This window comes from Ziziphus jujuba, chromosome 2, assembly GCF_031755915.1.
Source record: "Ziziphus jujuba cultivar Dongzao chromosome 2, ASM3175591v1".
In the NCBI taxonomy this organism is placed as follows: domain Eukaryota; kingdom Viridiplantae; phylum Streptophyta; class Magnoliopsida; order Rosales; family Rhamnaceae; genus Ziziphus; species Ziziphus jujuba.
In genome coordinates this window covers 28,469,514-28,488,731 of record NC_083380.1, presented here as the reverse complement: position 1 = coordinate 28,488,731, position 19,218 = coordinate 28,469,514, and the positions used below count along the sequence as shown (strand labels likewise).

At 31.7% G+C, this 19,218-nt stretch overlaps 1 protein-coding gene and 1 pseudogene across 1 annotated transcript; both read right to left on the bottom strand.

The window, feature by feature from the left end:
• Positions 1-4,125: 4,125 nt before the first annotated feature.
• LOC107415632 (alcohol acyl transferase 1 allele RGa-like) lies at positions 4,126-7,715 on the bottom strand (annotated as a pseudogene).
• A 148-nt stretch (positions 7,716-7,863) lies between these two features.
• LOC125422313 (ATPase 11, plasma membrane-type) lies at positions 7,864-14,070 on the bottom strand. Its single transcript, XM_048473211.2, has 21 exons — positions 13,721-14,070; positions 13,501-13,620; positions 13,301-13,399; positions 13,061-13,198; positions 12,718-12,852; positions 12,440-12,619; positions 12,140-12,346; positions 11,936-12,055; positions 11,717-11,836; positions 11,437-11,559; positions 11,242-11,346; positions 10,964-11,108; positions 10,705-10,869; positions 10,336-10,574; positions 10,229-10,261; positions 9,985-10,066; positions 9,516-9,676; positions 8,884-9,069; positions 8,618-8,800; positions 8,354-8,532; positions 7,864-8,103 (listed from the first exon to the last, which is right to left on the bottom strand). Exons 1-21 carry the CDS (start codon positions 13,772-13,774, stop codon positions 8,007-8,009), a joined length of 2,871 nt encoding a protein of 956 aa, XP_048329168.1. The 5' UTR covers positions 13,775-14,070; the 3' UTR covers positions 7,864-8,006.
• Positions 14,071-19,218: the final 5,148 nt, after the last annotated feature.

The window sequence follows — 19,218 nt, the reverse complement described above, 5'->3', positions numbered from 1 at the left end:
GTAACATTTGTAGCATGATTATTGATAGTGGAAGTTGTACTAATGTAATTAGTAACATTGTGGTTGATAAATTAGGGTTAACAATTATTAAACATCCAGAACCATATAGATTACAATGGCTAAATAATAGTGGTAAGATAAAAGTCAATAAACAAGCCAAGGTAGAATTTAACATAAATAAATATGTGGATGTTGTTTTGTGTGATGTTGTGCCTATGCATGGCGAACATATTCTATTAGGTAGACCATGGCAATTTAATAAAGATGCTACTCATTTTGGTCAAAATAAATGTATTGTTTTTAGATTCAAAGCCAAGAAGGTCAAGCTGAAGCCATTAACTCCAAAGGAAGTATATAGAGACCAATTACTAATCCAAAAAAGGAGGGAAGCCGAGAAGCTCAAAGAGAAGGCTAGTATGGCACCAACAATTCCACCATCCATTCAAGAGGAAAAATGTGAGCTTGCTGTCCAAGGTAAGTCTTCTAAAACCCAGTTTGAGTGGAAAAATTATATTAAACCCGAAAGTGAGAAATGTGGTGCAAAAGCCGAGAGTGATGTAAAACCCATTGAATCCGTGAGTGTGAAAGAAAAAGAAAGGAAAAATAAAATTTTTTATCTTAATTTTGGCGAAGCTAATAAAGTAATTTTTTTGAGTAAGAAATCATTGCTGGTCATGAATTTTAAAGATACTTATTTAAAGATGTTTTTGTTGCATAAAACTTTATCTTCATTGTTAAAAGCTTTACTTAGTGGAAATTTGAAAATTTGAGAAAGATTATTTGCTAATATTAAAAAGTTTGATGAACTTGTATTTCTAGTATTTGTTGTGATAGCATTTGACCCAGGAGATTGGTTTTGGTTTCAACCAAGGAAGAAGAGGATTCCCGAACAAAGAAAGTCCAAGCTTATGCCGCTAGGAGATGGATATTTTCAAGTTTTGGAAAGGATCAATGAGAATACCTACAAACTTGATTTAATAGGTGAGTATAGTGTTAGTGCCACATTTAATGTTGCTAAGTTATCTCCTTTTACTACAGGTGATAATCTTGATTTGAGGACAAATCCTTTTCAAGAGGAGGGGAATGATGTGATTCCGCTCGAGCCCGCTCAACCGATAACCCGCTGGGGTACTGATCCGACACGAATGAAGACTAAGCCAATCACAAGAGCTCAAATTAAGAGATTTAAGGACAACCTGGGGGAATTTATACAGGGGGTAATCAATATCAACAGAGCTTGTCCATACTTGAAGATACAAAGCCTATTCTAAGCATCCAAGTGGTGGAAGCCGATACGGACCCGGGTAGCAGTTTTGGTGCAAATATGGACAACAGGCAGCATAAAATGGTTCCAACTCTTTATAGATTCAATACATATGTCTAGGAGGATATGGAATCAAGTCAAGCCAGCTTCAAAGGCATTCAAAAAGGGGTTGTACGGACAGCTTCAAATTTGGCCTGTTTTTTTACTGTATTTTGTGCTGGCTTTACTGTATTTTGCTAAGTTGGCTTTTTCTTCCTCTTCCAAGCATGGGCAACGTGTGGGATTTCATATTCAGCTTATTTTGCATCCTAAAAAGCATATTGAAGCTGATTTGGAGCTCAATTTGGTCAAAAATTGATCAAAGTCAACTTAGTTAAAAAGCTAGTATTATAGTTTCCTAATTTGATTCTACTTTTTTGTTTTAGGAAATTACCATTACTTTTTAGTTTTTATTTATTTATTTTCTGGAACAATAAGTTTAGAAAAGTTATTATTTTATTAATTTCATTGTATATTAATTAATTCCTAATTTAAAATAAAAAAATTAATTAATCCAAATTAGATTAGGAAAGGAGTGAGAATTTCGGCCACCATAGGAAACTACTTTGTATGGCTGGTTTTCCCTTTGTTTTTAGGGTTTTATTTCGTGGCTTTGTAGCCTATTTAAAGGCTTATTTTTCAATAAGAATACAACTTTGATTTGATAAAGAAAATACTTGTGAGATTAATTATCTCTTTGTTCTTTGAGAACACCTAAAACACCATTATAGAATTGATTGTTTTAGCTTGACTTATCAATAGGTTTTACATCCCCTATTGTGGCGTCTACATTATACCAAGGTTTCTAATTACAGATTGGTTAGGGGTTGAGGTCAATTCCATTAGAACTTGAACTTAATTAAGATCCGAATTAATATAATACAGGTTTAGAAGCAGGTCGTTCTAGGTTCGTATCACTATCTAATATGATACAGTAATGTTTCTAACCTACCTAACCAGATAAGAGAGAATTAAGAACCAAGGCATTAAGCCTTTCTCTAATAAATTAAAATATATATGAAACAAAGAATTAGGCCTTTTAATTATATATATAATAAAATAAACATATAAATATAGTATATATCACATTAAAAGACAAAGAAAATATTAAAATAATTAACATATTTGATTTTCTTTTTGCTTGTTAGAATATAACTTATAATTTTATGAAAAGAAAACAATATAATTTATAACATATTAATAAATAACATTTATATTTTTTATATATTAAATTTAATTTATAAAAAGCTTACGCTTCAACGCTCTAGACTTACACCCCCACGCCCCAAGACTTGCACGTCATCTCATGAAGAGACAAACGCTTGGTCTTGCTCCTTCACTTTTTTAAAAACATTATTGATAATATTACCTTTGACTAACTTATAATCCTCTAATGAGGGTTGTTTATCGTGTTGCCCTTCTTGCAGGTGAGAAGGCCCCAAGAATTGTTAGTGTGTAGAGGGCGGTCCTGTTCTAGCTAACAAATTACAAATATGGATAGGTATAAGAAATAAACTAAATTTTTTATGAAAAATCACGTAAATAAAATGAAAATTAACATAAACTTTTTAAGTAAAAAATAAATTTAGAGGGGGGACTATAATGATATTTTACAAACAAAAGTAAGAAACCAATTGAATTTTTCTTAGAAGGAAAGAAAAGTTGGTGAATCCGCCAATGGCCTTCATAATTAGAAAAATCATTATTTACCCTTTTTAATTTGGACAACTATCATTTACTACCTTTGAAATTGATTTGTTATTAAATTGATTTATGCAATGTCTATTTTTTTACCCTTATATGTCAGGAATTAATATTATAATTTATTTTGTAATAATGCATATTAAAAAAAGTATCATTTACCAGTACTCATGTCTATGTAGTGTCTACAAATTATAAATAAAAAGATAAACAAATTAGATGTTTTTAATGAATATATTTGCTATTAAGAAATATGATAAAATAAAGTTTTGATGTTAATAAATTCATATATTAATTTAGTCAAAAACAACTCAAAAGACGATAAGTGATAATTATTCAAACCTTATAGATCTCAATAAATTTTCACCAAACTTAAGTCAAGATAGATGAAATTTTCCCTATACTTTAATAGAATGTGGTGGGTATAGCAGCTGGCGTTAGATTGAAGGTGTCAAGCACTCTGTTTAAAGAAATATCTGGTACTCAACTATATATTTTTTTGTCAAGAGAAATTTTCTCTCTCTCTCTCTCTCTCTCTCTCTCTCTCTCTCTCTCTCTCTCTCTCTCTCTTCATTATATATATTTTATAATCATGAATAGTATAGTACACGTTTCTTAATCTGAAATTGAAGAGAGCCTCCATTGTAAATCCCTAGCACAAGAAAACGATTGAAGGGTTTAAATTGAATATCACGGATGAGTAAATGCATCTACATCTTACCTTCCAACCTGGATCCTATGCGTATATATTTTTGTTTTTATATGCGTATGTATATATTTTTTTATACTTGTATCCGCAATCATTGGTGAACAATCACTAATAAAATTTATTGTTAAATAAAATTTTAAATAGTTATTATTAAAAATTAAATTTCAAAATTTTAATATAAATGATAATATAATGAAATATTTTAATTAAAATTTATTGTCAGTAGAAAAATAGCAAAATTCTATTTCTTTTCATGATTGGTTAACGCACATGTTTATAATTTAAATGTAATTATGATTTTAAATTTGTTGCGGATAAAATGGTATATGCATTATCCATTAGATTGAAAATTCAAGATTAATTGGAACTTGAAAAATAAAAATAGATAAGTAAACATAGATGAAAAAGAAACAAACGCAGCAGCAGATCAAGGATCCCAATTTATTTCCCAATCAAAAGATGCATGCTTGACTTGGAGTCTTGGAGTACTGATATAATTACCTTAAGCATATTGAATGTCTTTAATATTACATAGGAATTAGGTCCCTCTTGGAATGGTGATTATTTTAGTAAGCTCTTGTTGAAACCTCTCCATGACCGACAATGGCAGACATATCAGCACCAAAATTCCATCTTCCCCTTTGCTTTTGTACTTGATATTGTAGCCAAGATAAGAGGTAGTCATTGGAGGTCCAGCATATTCCGGCAAACCCCATCCGAAATCGACATCTTCCAACCCAAGTCTTGTTATATCGGAAACAAAGTAGTTCCCTTTAAGTTTATCACCAGGACGTCGCTTGATCACCATAAGATCTGCAGCTGATCTTATGTACTCAGCATTCATTTTAGATTTTGCTGTCTTCACCAACTCCATTGCATAGCCCAACGGCTTTTCGCATAAAACTCCGGCCTTCGAGACTGCAGCGGAGAAGGAAATCACATTGCCGTAGTACCCTAATGGCAAACTTAATTCATTGATCATGTTTTTGTGTCGTCCATTGAATACGCATGATACTTGAACATCCTCCTCAGGATCCATATTTAGAGCAAGTGTTCGACATTTCCATACGCAAGCTGTTAGTAACTCGAAACGAGTACAAGTATTAGCAAGGTGAGGAGGAAGATGGTTTCGAATTGCCATGATTTGATCGGGACCGAAGAAGAAAGAACGGTTGAATGCTTCCGTTTGATGGAAGTTTGGGTGGTCAATATCAGTAGCTTCTTGTAGATATTCATGGTGGATTTGAGTTATTCTTGGGGGGTTTCTTGCATTTAATAATTCTCTTTGCCAAACAGGTTGAATAGATGGTTTTTCTACACCTTTCGCAATCTCTCCACATGTGTTTAAAAACTGAGATAGTCCAAATCCATCGAACATTACATGATTAAACTTCATGGCCAAAATGAAACCTCCACCACTCATTCGAATCACCTATATATATATATATATATACACATACACAAGGGAAAAGCAAAAGAATGAAATGAGTGTTTCTAGTTATTATAAAATAAATAAATAAATAACGAGACAAACATAAAGCTATACTTGTGTTGAGGTTGTGACTCTATATTTAGAGTTATTAAGCTTTGAAGCTATGAGACAAATGGAGGAGAAGATAAAAAGAAGAAGCTGAAAGTAGCTGCAGCACTCATTGGACGGAGGCAAGGCGCCATGGTCAGTGGCTGGTGGAGTGTTGCAGCACTCGCTTTATGGCGCCGCAGCGCTACAGCGGCATCAAGAGTTGGTGATTATAAATAGCTACAGTTAACCTTCTTCATAATATTACATTGTTTATATAAACTTAAGGACTTAAATTTTTAAATTCCAATTTCATTCCAGTAATTATAAATAGCTACAGGTAATCTTCTTTCAAAATGTTACCTATATTTATTTCAATATTATGTATTTTATAATAGGGGTTAAGGATTCTAGACTAATTTTTTTCTTTTTTTTCTTTTTTTTCTTTTTTTTTTTTCTTTTTTTTTTTTTTTGTCATGAATCTAGACTTAATTGAAACCTAACAAAAAAAAGGCAAAAAAATAAAGAAATATGGAAATAAGAGTAATTACCTGGATCAACAACAAAGGACAACTAAAAACACTATCTTATGATGGAAAATTATTGAGAATCTCATCAAAATATGGAAAAGGGGGTTGAATTGGATGACCAAGTTGTTCAAAACTAACATCTGCATCAGCCTCAATGAACAAAACCCCTTCACCATTGCAATCCACCGAAAGCTTCCCATCTGGCCCTTCTTTGAGTCTAGCAGCTAGAGGGTAATAGTCCACCAGGGCTCTACCTAGTGCTTCCTTGATCACCTTGACTGGGTCTTTCTCTTTCCCTTCCACTTCCATTGATGGTTTTTTATCATTTTTTCTGTAAAACAAAATCATAGGAAAATATCCTCTCAACCCTGTTTGGTCATCTATATCAGAAAGATTTTTCACTTCATTAGGTTTTGGCTTTGCAGGGACAACCAGCTCTGAGACGCAGCATTTTACAACAAATTTGGCTGAGAAGGAGGTTTGTGAAGCAGGAGGTGCCATTTTTCACTAAGCGGAAAATGTTGATTTTGATTCAGATATGGTGCTTTTGTGCCAAATTGCCATGCTAGCAGCTATATAGTATAAAAAATTACTTTAAAAAATTATAAAAAAAATAAAAATAAAAAGTATAAATAAAGACTAATGTAAGAAATGCTACAAAGGTGGGGAAGGAAAATATAAAATTGGAATTTCATAAAAATACAACGGTACAAGTGTTGAAATGTCAAGCTATTACGCAAAAAGACAATAAAGTGTTGAAGTGTGAAGCTCCATTTAGGAGCGTGGCAACTGGGGCCAGACATGTGATTGCAATATCCCATGGCCCTTGCAATCTGCAATTGATACTTTTTTTAGGAAAGTCCAGAAATGAAAAAACAATAAACAAAAAATTAAAAATTAAAAGTTGCCAGTTCTGCATAAGAATTTTTAATTTTAACAAAAAACACACCTTACAATATATTTTTATAATATTATCCTTCTGTACAAAAATGTGGCAGAACAAGTATTGAAAATGCACCGCCCAAAATAATATAATAAGATAAAATACTACTGAAATGTAGGAGCATTTTCAATTTTATTGGATTGTCAAATATTGATATAGAAGTTGTTGTATACCTCTCCAATAGCAAATTGCAAAATTTATCAGTCATATTTATTTTTGTTAAATTTGACACAAACTCTAATTGATAAATTTTATAGTAGATTCCACTATAATAAAGTTTATGGGTCTATATCATTTATTAATGTAATTTTCTCTTTTTAATTGTTAAAAAGCAAAAGTAGATGGGATTCATAAGCTCAAACATCTTAAACATTTGATTAAATAAAATTTTTTATTTGTCAATGTTATATTTTACATATGCAATTGGCGAGATCATGCTAAAATTTGAATTTGGCAATAACATTTATCATTAGAAAAATCATATCAATACTAAACTTTAAAAGTTCCAATGGTAAAATTATATTTGCAAGTAGAGATGCTCTAAAAGCATATTATATGGATATTGTCCTCTACTACTAAAAAGTTTCCCAACTAAAAAAAAATTGACTGCTTTGGTACACGAACACCAAAATCTAAGCTCACAATGCTTTTTCATTTTCGAGAACTACTTCCCACCAAAATCTCTTTTTCCAGTACTAAAATTTACCTTGCAAATGAGCATTTTAAACATGTAAGGCTTCAGAGTATCGAATTATATATTTATTAGTCTCTCGTTGAACATTTTTTAAATTGTTCGGTAATATGTTTCTAAACGACAAAGTAATTGGAAATTATTCGGCCAATAAAAAGGGAACAAATCTCTTGTTGTGCAAAGAGACGTTTAATAGTGTAGAGAGAACAACTTTTTCTTTTTCTAATATTTATTTACTTGGTGGCTTGAGCACAAAATAAGAAGACAGAAAATACAGCTGCTAAGGAATGGTATAATCAACATTCCCTAATACTTGCTAGCATTGCGTCCTGAAATCCCAACAACACTTACAAAGGAGAGCACAATATAAGAGCTTGCTCTATCTGTAAATGGTTTTTTATGAGGAAAAAACTTTTAAAAAATATATATGTATTTGAAAAATAAAAACAAATAGATAAGCAATTCACTTTGTAAGCACAAAATTAAAATTGGCTATTCAATTAAACAAAAGGATAACTCACAACAGTATGTTGATTACATTGGTTTTACTCCCAGAAGTAGCAGAAATTGATCTTTTACAGTATAAGCAAGCAATAAAATTATCTTTCCTTCAGACTGTATAGGCTTGCTGAATTGTGTCAATGTCCAGACCCTTCAATCGTACAACTGATTCTACATGACCTTTCAGTGTATGTAATTCTCTCAGCCTGCAACAACTCATCAAAAGTAACCAAAATAAGAAAATATAATAATCCTCCAATTCTAACAAAATCATACGCGCACACACACACAGAGCACGTGTAAATGTGAGTGTGCGTAGGGAAAGAGAATACATTGATTTTCTTTTATTACAACAAGAAAGACTGTTCTGCAGAAGGGTTTATTCAAAATTTGGATAGAAAGTCCTTATCTAGATTTGTGTCAAACTGACTCAGCCCACTTAAGACTGTTTCTCACCTTGCAATTTCAGCTCTTCTTTTGGCTTCTTCAGCCATCTGATTGAGTTCTGTAAAATGTGTTCTTTCAGTAAACATCTTCGTATCAGGTGGTTGCAAACCATGCAACGTTCTTTGTGCATGAGCCCATTGAAGCTCACGTTGTTCCTTGCCGAAGTCCTTTTGCCTTGTGAAGGCAATCTGCATAAATAAATGGACCATTACAACAGGCTAAAATTAACATCCCCACTGGATAGAAGTGTTTTTCAGAGTATGTTTTCCGTACCCTTTGTTCGATAACAAGATCCCATGCCCTTCCACTCAAAGCATAGCGTGTGAAGAACTTTATGAAATCAAGTGGGATGTAGAAGATGATATTATAGAGCCAGATCACACCAGCCCAACCCCAGCCAATCCCTTCAATTGCAGCAAAGCTCCAATTTGCATAGACGGCAATCAAAGTTGCAATCTGTTTACATGGAAGGTCAAAATCAATATTCTCTTAAACTGATTGAAATGATCAAAAAGTGAAATGGGGGAAGTTGGGCTCACCAGCTGTGCAACCACAAATGCCACTACGAGCAATATACCAGGGCGCTCCACATAGGACCAGCTTCGTGATCGTGTAACAAATATGAGGGCCTGACTGATAGTGCTCACTTGCAGATAAATTGCTGAGGCAAGCTTCCGAATGTCATCATGAGCTGTTTTCTCAAGAGTAGGAACCCCAAATATTCTCTGAAAATTAGCAGGCAAGAAATTTTAATTAAGTTGTTCAGCAGAAGTTCACAAGCAGTAATTGGATGTAGCCCCTAGAATGCAATAACAAAAGAGAAACTAAATTTGTCAACGCAATAGAATCACAGGCACATCTTTGTCATCAGGACCAGCTAGAAGCTGTACAAACTTTAGCACCACATCCATTGGAATTTTTCTCATACACACTACTTTTTGAGGCCAGCTGTTCTGTATACCTATCAAAAATTTAAATATGGAGTCTGTTCTCTTCTAAAACCGAAGAAACATTATATGGTTTTGGTTAAACAAAAAACTAGGACTAGAATTTATTTAAGATAGATGAATATAAAAAATGCAGAAAACTAATATAATTTTATAAATATTTGTGCATACATCTTTCATTACAGGGACAAATGCCAAAGGTTAATAAAGATAGACAGTCTTACTGGGAAAAAGTCTGTTTTGTATGCAGCCCAAAAGAAAATCACAGTCATCATTGCCAAGTAACTACCAAGTATAATGCCGGTTGTAAAAATCTCTGCAAGTTTCCAGCTATCTGGCAGAGGAGATGGTTTCACCCTGTCCTTCGATATTGTCATGATAGTACCTAAAATGACATAGTGCTAGTAAGTTGCTGACAGAAGATGCAAAATGCAGCAATGATTGAAATTTAGACAAGTTTATTTAATCAATTTAGAGAACAGGAAAATCAATGGAAAATAGGTTTCATTACCAATAGCATGGAACTCCACAAGACAGAATAAAACCATCTTCTAGGAAATACAAATCTTAGCAATGGAGAATGACTTACTGAACAACTTCTAGTTATTTTAGTATTTAATATATAAGCGTATTAGAATGGAACACAGAGAGAGAGAGAGAGGATAGTTTTGAATGGCAATTGGAACAACGAACCATCATTGAGAATGGCAATGATAAGGACCATAAAAGGTGGAAAGTCAAACTTCCATATAAGGGCCAGCAACATGAAACCAAGCTGCCACCAAATCAAACAAGAAGAAAAGGATTAAGAAACATAGGAAAATCTGAGATGAAATCTTATTGAGCATCTCTTAAAGTATGAAATCAAATAAATGAAAGGCAAAAACAGCAGTCATAAGAGCCAGCAATTCTACCAATCAAAGAATCATCAACTTACCACAATACGGATGGTAATGGACACAGCATAGATCTGCCAAGCAGAAACGTAATTAGCGAATGTAAAAAGTCATATATATTGTGGACAATCCAGTTGAAAGTACTAACTGTGTAATTTTTCATTCTCTGGAAAATTGCCCGACTGGTCAAAACAGCACTAATGATGACACTCAACCCAGGTTCAGTAAGGACAATATCAGAAGCACTGCGAGCTGCATCAGTTGCATCAGCAACAGCTATCCCAATATCAGCTTTTTTCAGGGCAGGAGCATCATTAACTCCATCACCAGTCATCCCACATATATGTTTCCTAGCTTGCAAGCGCTTTACAATCTCATATTTGTGTTCTGAACCAATAAAACAGGAAGCAAATCATTATAACAAGAACAAGACAAGCATATAGTTTGATCAGAAATCATTCTGTCCAGCAGACATATAAAGTAAAATGAAAAGAAAAGAAACTTTGAAGCAACATACCAGGGAAAACACCAGCAAAGCCATCAGCTTTTTCAATAAGCTCATCAATTGGTAAAGCAGCAATAGATTCATCCTTATCCTGTCCTAGTAAAGCTGATGCAGGATACATGTTTGTTCCCATTCCCAAGCGTCGTCCAGTTTCTTTCCCAATGGCCAGTTGATCCCCTGATAGAAAGGACAAGGTTCAGCAACTTAACTGCTAAAATTAATAGATTATGAACTTTTTTAGATGGGAGTTTCTGTGGAAACCAAAAAATACCTGTAATCATTTTTACATTGACTCCCAGATTTAAAGCTCTCCTGATTGTCTCTGCACTGTCATGCCTAGGAGGATCAAAGAGGGGCATTAGACCAATAAATTGCCATGGGCCTCCAGGACTGTCTTTCCTTCCTTGTGGAACTTCCTGCATAAAATGAAGGACAAAACTGTTATGGCAAATGAAAAATACTTTTGTTGTAATTTGCAACATCTATAGCAAACATAGATATCTATATGTTTGACCACAAGCTGTAATGATAACAAGAAATCTAGAATACCTGATATGCCACAGCAAGAGATCGCAATCCTCGCTCAGCAAACTTATCAATCACAGCATGTACTCTACGCTCAATGTCTGACTTGTTGTGTGCAAGATTTAGAATCTAAAGCACAAGGATGAAGATAGGCAAGATTAGAATAAAATCAGAATAAAACAAGGGACAATTGTAATAAAGTTAGGGAAGTCAATATACCTGTTCTGGTGCACCTTTGCTGACCCTATGCATCTTACCATCACCATCAATATAAGTTAATGCCGTTCTCTTGTCAGTTGGATTGAAGGGGAGGAAGTGAACTTCTTGAATGCCGGCACGTGCCTTCCCAAAGTAGAAAAAAGAGGTAATGGAATTGAATAAGTGTATATAAACACGCCAAGTTAATTCCTCAGGAAAATAAAAGTTCAAACTTCATCAAGAAAACCAATTAATGTGCTATCTTAAAAGGGCGCACAAATCACAATTGTCGATAGTTTACCTCCTTAGGATCAGCCAGCGTACCAACTATAGCAGTATCTATAGCATCTTGGTTCTCAGTTCTGGATGCTCGAGCAGCCATCAGAACAACAGTATCTGCATCTACTCCTTTTGCAAAAACCTATAAGTTGAACTCAGCAACAGGTTGGAATTAATTTGATGTTCTAATAGCAGGAAAAGTAAACCCACGGCCAGTAAGCAGCAGCGTTTTCTAACTGACCTCAACAAGATTTTTGTCAACAGTAAGCTTGTTCAATGTCAGGGTTCCGGTCTTGTCACTGCAAAGCACATCCATGCCTGCCATCTCTTCAATTGCCGTCATCCGTTTTGTGATAGCTCCCTGCAATCATTTTCAGATTTCATTATATTTTCCAAAAAAGTTACTCCTCTTTCAATTCAGACATCCATAAGGAACCTAGCCCACCTGCTGGGATAACCTATGAGAACCAATAGCCATAGTCACTGATAGAACTGTAGGCATGGCAATTGGTATTCCACCGATGAGAAGCACAAGAAGATTGTCAATTCCAGGACGATACTCCCGGTCTTGAATTGGATACATAACAATAATCTCTATTATCATCCCCACAGCAATTGAACATATGCAGAAATTCCCAATAGCAGTCAAGACCTGAAAAAACAGCGTAGTGAAATAAAAATCAGTCATTGAAGTCACACCATAGTGTACATACAGAGCAAAGACATGATAGTACTATTATCTTGCCTTTTGGAAGTGGCCAACTTGATTAGTCGTATCAACAAGGTGAGCAGCCTTTCCAAAGAAGGTGTGTACACCAGTGGCAATGACCACTGCTTCAATCTCTCCTTGTTTGCATGTAGAACCAGAGTAAACACCATCTCCAGGGCCCTTTGTCACCGGAAGGGACTCGCCTGTAAGAGCAGACTGCAAAACGGAAAGGAAGATTTTTAAGTCCAATTTTCAACTTAATTAGGCAACAAATTTCAAAACAGTAAAACAAACACACTTAGTGAGAGACCGACCTGGTCAATTTTTAAAGGATCCCCTTCTAGAAGACGAGCATCGGCTGGAATAATATCCCCTAGCTTTACACTAACTATGTCACCGGGCACCAAATCAGCAGCTTCTTGCTCGTTCCACCTTCCATCTCGAAGAACCTTTAGGGAAAATTTTTACCAGATGAAATCACCATAAGAATTTAAGCATGTAATACCATTAGGTTCTATATATTAAAGAGTGATCAACATCCTATATTTCCACAACATAAAAGTGGAAGCTTAAACCAAAAAAAAAAACTTGAGCATCACTGGTTTTCATGTATCACCAGGAGAAAACAAAAAGGTGACAATTTGACAAATCAGATACCTTGGCTTTTGGAGCCAGACGAGCCATGAGAGCTGCTGCGGCATTACCCGCATTGTTCTCCTCAATAAAACTAATGGTAGAGTTTATGAGAAGAAGGGTAATAATACCCACAAAGTCTTGCCAATCAGGAGGCTTATTCTGTAGAATGAAAATTCAAGGCAAAAAAAAATTCAGTAAAGCTCAAAACAAAGTCTCAAAAGAATAGCAATTAGAACCACCCAAAGAAAAGTTACCACTTACTCCTCCATTAGCGAGTGCAATAGCCATGATAGCAGCAGCTTCCATAACCCAAGACAGAGGGTTCCACATAAATCCCAAAAACTTCAAGAATTTGCTCTCCTGAAACAAACCCAAAAACAAAAAATTTGAGAAAACATGAAGTGCCATCAATCTAAATTGCAAAAAGAAACTCTGGCTTCTGAAAGAGTTTCAAGCAGCACCTTCTTTTCTTCAAGTTTGTTGTGCCCAAAAATGACCAGCCTCTCCTCAGCAGCCCGAGAAGTGAGACCCTCTCTACTACATCTCAGGTTCTCAAAGACCTCCTCAATGGGTATATTTTCCTGCACTCACAAAGTTCATAAAGGACCATTAAGCAACAAAAAGCAAACCAATATAATCATAGCTACCAACAAAGGCTTCAATTTTTTTCAGATCTAGTACCAAATCCACAGTTTCCTTCAAGACAGCATCTAAAACTTCAGGTTTTTCTCCCATCTTTCACTCTATCTCTTTCAACACTTTCACACTGCCAAACTTGTTTTGTCTCTAAACAAACATTCAGAGATCAGAACCCATCAAACAACCACCATGAATGAACCTCAAAAGCCACTGAAACGGCCGTACTTTTTAAGAAATCAAGCAAAACCCAGTTTCAAAAACTTGATTTGATCACAAATAAGAGTTAAAGAACAGAAATGAGGGCGACATAACACCATCAAATCCGCAGGAATCAGCAAAATGAACCGCTCAGAGAGACCATTGGAGAGTAGAGGCAGTCAGTTACAGTCTCAATCCTTTTATATATGGAAAATAATAATAATAATATAAATATAAAAACTTTTTCATTTGTGAAAATATCAAATGAACCCCTGACATAAATTTTCTTTTCCTTATCTAACTAACCAGTTCAGAACCCACTACTAAGCACATTTAATAAATTATTAAATAAATAAAACTTTGCTTCATATATTAAGCACTTGAAAGTTGAAAAACCTTTACTTTAGGTACTGTAAAATTTGTGTCTTTTTCTTTTTCTTTTTCAACTTTCTTTTCGTTTCAGTTTCTGGGCCAACTTTGTTTTTTAATATAAAGTTTGGTTTTTTTTTTTTGTAGATTGTGAAACCAACAAAAACAAATGAATCACAAACCGCACATGTAGACTCACAGACAAAAGCCTGTTATGTAATTCATTTTGACATTTTTTTTGGCTCAAATTTTTACTTTTTTTTGCCATTTTGGCCAGTAGTAAAAGTGAAGGGATATTTTAAATAAATTATGGTAAATAAATTTTGAAAATTTTTTTGTTCAAGTAATGACAAAAGGCTTTACTCTCTTGCTACCTAGAAGGGTTGTCTTCATGCAGTCAAAACGTTTTCCTATCAATATTAGCCAAAAATAGAAAAACAAAAACCGAAAACAAAAATAATAATAATAATAATAATAAATAAATAAATTTGTTTTCTAGCACACCAGAAAAAAAAAAAAAAAAAAAAAAAAAAAAAAGGCTAAAACTGACACGCTTCTTTCAGCTAAAGCGAGTACCAACCTTACCAATAACCATGAATTAAACTTTCTGCATTTACCTAAATAAATAAATAAACTTTTTGTATTTATCTATTTTTTTTTTATTTTTTTTTGTTAGAAATAGGATTGCAATAATACCCTTTTGATTCTGAAGTTTTATTTATCAGCCCCCATTCGCCCTTTTCAATTGTTATTATATTATTATGTGGCACACCTTGATTCTTACATTTCAGGTTCATTGCTTTCTTCTTCTTTTTTTTCTTTTTTTCTTTTTTTTTTTTTTAAACTGGAAACATTTCTGGTTCATTGCTTGTGACTTAGAATCATTGTCAAAAATATCCCACCTAATTGCTTTCTACCTTATTGTATTATTACTTTAGAATGTTTTTGACACACCAAATTGTCACCTATAATATTTCAACCAAAAAATAAAAATTGTAACCCATAATATGTCAACTTTTTTTAGTAATTACCTATAATATGTCACTTCTTTCCATTAAAAATGTTGATTAACAATATGAAAATATTCTTCCTAAAAAAAACAATATGAAAATAAAATACAATTCGATCTGTAAATAAATATGGACCTATATATAATTAGACCTGCAATTAAAATCACTCCTCCTTAATTAAAAAATAATAGTAAAGAAAGTCTAATATGTAATCATAAATAAATAAATACAATTTGATTATTTGAGAAAAAAATGGTGAATAATATATTAGGGATTTTTTTTTTTATAGAAATATTTTATGGGATGTTTAGTAAAAAGAAAAATATTAAAGGAAACTAATTCTTAAGAATCACAGTTTCTTATAATTCAATTTTCAGAAAATTAATTTTTTTAGAATTCTTTTTATAATAATTAGTTAATTATAAAAGAAGATAGGACTTATAAATAAGAAGAATCCAAATAAGAAAAAAATTTCACAAATAATCATTTTAAATTCCCACTAAAAATTATCCAAATAACAAAAATTTTCATTTTTCTAAAAAATTTTAGATTCCCATCAACTTTATCATTACCTAAACACCTTAGAGAATATTGATAGAATGTATATGCATGCATTATTTTTTATTTATTTTTTATTTTGAGTCTGATATTCATGCATTATGAGTGTAACTAAAATCTGGTTAATGTTAAGGGATAGAGGTTGGATACCAACAACAAATAAAATAAAATAATAATAATAATAATAATATAGTACTAGGAATCATAATAACAATATGTTTTAGGTCGTTCTTATGTGATGTTCATGCAGTTAAAACTTGCTATTTAAGAATTATAATTTAAAAAAAAAAAAAGATTGGTAATTTAAAGACGAAAACATTTTTGCTTGTGTTATAACATTTTAAAGACACAATAGGATTTTTCCCCAAAAAATAAAAAATAAAAAAGGGGGGCATAAAAGGTCTTCCTCAAATTTATTGCACCAATAACTCATTTGATAGGAGTTTAATTCGATGTAATATTTGCACTTGAAATTAATGTTATGTAGGTTGTACAGTGATTTTATAAACTTTTGCGCTATTCACTCATTTTTTACAGAACAAATTACGTTCTCCTTTGATTTTTTTATTTATTTTTAATTGATAAATCTATTTCAATTTTTTTAAAAAAATAATATTTAATATATTATTGATCTTTTTAAATTTTTTATCAAATTTTAACAATCCACTGATTTATCATACATTGTCCAAAATTATTAAGACCGCGCTCTCTTTTGTGGGATCCACATGAACCTTATAGTTCGTAGACTTAATTCAATCTGGTAAGGTTCTAATCTCATTTATAATAATTTATTGCTTAATTCGGTTCTTTCAAAATTGCTAATAAATTGTATTAAAGGTTCTAAACCCACATACTTTACATGCTCTTAGGATGTAATTTGTGAATAACGTGAGACTTTACAAAAATTATGCAAAATATATATATATATATATATATATATATATAAATGAGTTACTTGCACTAATGTCCATTGAATTATTAGGACAGAATAAACTTTAAAAAATATGCACAAATGGCTAATCTCGTTTTCTATTTACACTTAAGTGCCACGTGAGAAAGTGCATTATTGTCTTTTTGAAAAAATATTTATGTTCAAGTTGCAAATTGACATTTAAAACCCTAGCAAAATTTGAAAAATATCTTTAAAATTTTTAAAGTCCAGGAAAAATACAAGAAATTCGGGAAAATTTTTCCAAAGCATTAGAAAATTTCAAGAAGTCTCTGAAAAAAAATTTCGAAGTTCCATAAAAATTCAAAAAAGTTCCAAAATTGAAACTCTATAAATAATTTTAGATGCCTTATAAATAGTCTAGAGGCTCTAGAAAAATTTAAGAAGCCTCAAACAAAAAAATTTCTAATAAATTTTGAAAAATCTCAGAAAATTTTCCTAACTACTGAATTATTACAAAAGGGTCAAAAAAATTTGATAAGCCACAAAAATATAGTTTTTATAGTGTCATATATTTGATAATGCCCTTTAAAAAATTTTCTTAAATATTTTAAATTTTTTATCTTAAAAAAAAATTCCTAGAACCCCCAAAAATTTTTCTAAGGCTTCTTAGCTTTTTCTGGAGCCTCTAGCTTTATGGAAAATTAATTAAGACTTATGAAATTATAATCACTGCTATTTATTATAGTGATAACGATCATCACTAGGACTCTTATTGATATATCAATTGTTAATTGGCAATATTTAATTATGCATTGATTTTTATTTAAAATTTTAATTTAGGAAAGTAAACAATTTTGGACAGCCACTTCAATTGTCAATTCATGTGGGTTCCATATTGATGGTAATCATCAATAATAACAAATAATATTTTTTAAAATTATTTTTGAATTTTCATACTTTATCCATCTTCAAAAAAAAAATTCTACTGTTTAAATTTTTTATGGAGGTTCAAAAAAGCTTCTTTTTTTTTTTAAGGCTTTTCAAATTTTTTTGGAGCTTCAAAAATTTTTCTAAGGATTTACAAAAATTTCTAGGGATTGAAAATTATTTTTCTTTTTTTAGCTTTAAAAAGCAATTGCAGTTTTAAGCATTCTTAAAGGGGATATTGATATTTAAAAAAAAAAAAAAATTGAAAATGATAAAGCTACCCCTCTTTCCACTGTTCTTGTGAGCAGCATGTGGTACTTAACGGTGAAAAAACAAATAAACCATTGGTGGTATTGATCTATATTTTTGAAAGTTTAAGGGAATATTGCTATTAACTTTAAAGCTAAGAGAACAAAATGTAACAATCCCAAAGTTCATGGAGCATTGTTGCAGATAAACCTATATATTTATATCAATTTTGATATGTTAGAAACAGATTTTCCATCTTGTATTTTTTTTTTTAGTGAATTAGTTTCCATTTTATGGTGTAAATATGTGGCAAGCAATAACTAAGGGTTATCATTTGTCAAACAAGAATTCTAAGTTTAAAACATTAATTAATATGACATCATCATTACTAAACGCATTAGTTAGACTTAATTCAATGGTAAAAAAATTGAAAATATATTTTTAATTTTAGTGTTCAAACCTTTAACCTGGGTTGGGTATAAAATCCTACCTCCCCAAATTTTAATTAAAAATAAAATAAAATAAAATAAAATAAATAAAACTCACACATATGTGCATTTCCCCGTGCGCGAGCACACACACATTAGGAACATAAGTATTTAGAAAAGGAAAAATTAGGAACATAACAATAAGTTACTAATTCTTCTAATAATGATCATGAATTTGAATTCTTTCATCTAGATATGAACCTACACACACATTGGCAACATAAGTATTTAAAAAAGGAAAAATTGGGAACATAGCTATAACTTACCACTTTTTCCAATAATAATTTTGAGTTTGAATTCTTTTATGTAGATATGAAAATATATTTTATATATATTTTGTCTATCAGAATAGATTTCCACCTACAATAATCCTAAGTTCAAATACCTATACCTTTGCTATAATAATTAAAAAAATAATAGGTATTTGGGTTGATAATTTGAAACTAAGTAAAGCTGGTGATGAAGAAGATAATAATTTTAAATGTTGGTACATTAAGGATAAGGTTAATCAAAGAGAGTTTAAGGTTTTTATATTCCGAATAATATCTTTAAATTTGGTTTATAGAATAAATATAAGAATAGAATATTTATTATATATATTTAGGAGGATATATTTAATTTGGAGTTTGATGGATTTAAAATGACTTATACACTTTAAATGATTTGATAGATTGTTATGAAATTTTACAGATTCATAAAGATTTTATAAGAATTTAACGAAATCTTTGGATGTAAGACCGAATTTTATATTAACAATTTTCTTCACAATTTCACTATTAAAATTTATCATTTTTTAAAGTCTTTTAAAATTAATGATTTTTTAAATACCACCAGATTTTAAAAAATTTT

Bases quoted from the DNA above. Each gene is read 5' to 3' on its own strand.
- LOC125422313 (XM_048473211.2), bottom strand. From the start codon at position 13,774: ATGGGAGAAAAACCTGAAGTTTTAGATGCTGTCTTGAAGGAAACTGTG. The intron at 13,400-13,500 runs GTGCTGCTTGAA...GGTTTGTTTCAG, and splicing joins ACAAACTTGAAGAAAAGAAG to GAGAGCAAATTCTTGAAGTT. The intron at 9,677-9,984 runs GTTCGTTGTTCC...ATGTCATTTTAG, and splicing joins CATTGCCATTCTCAATGATG to GTACTATCATGACAATATCG.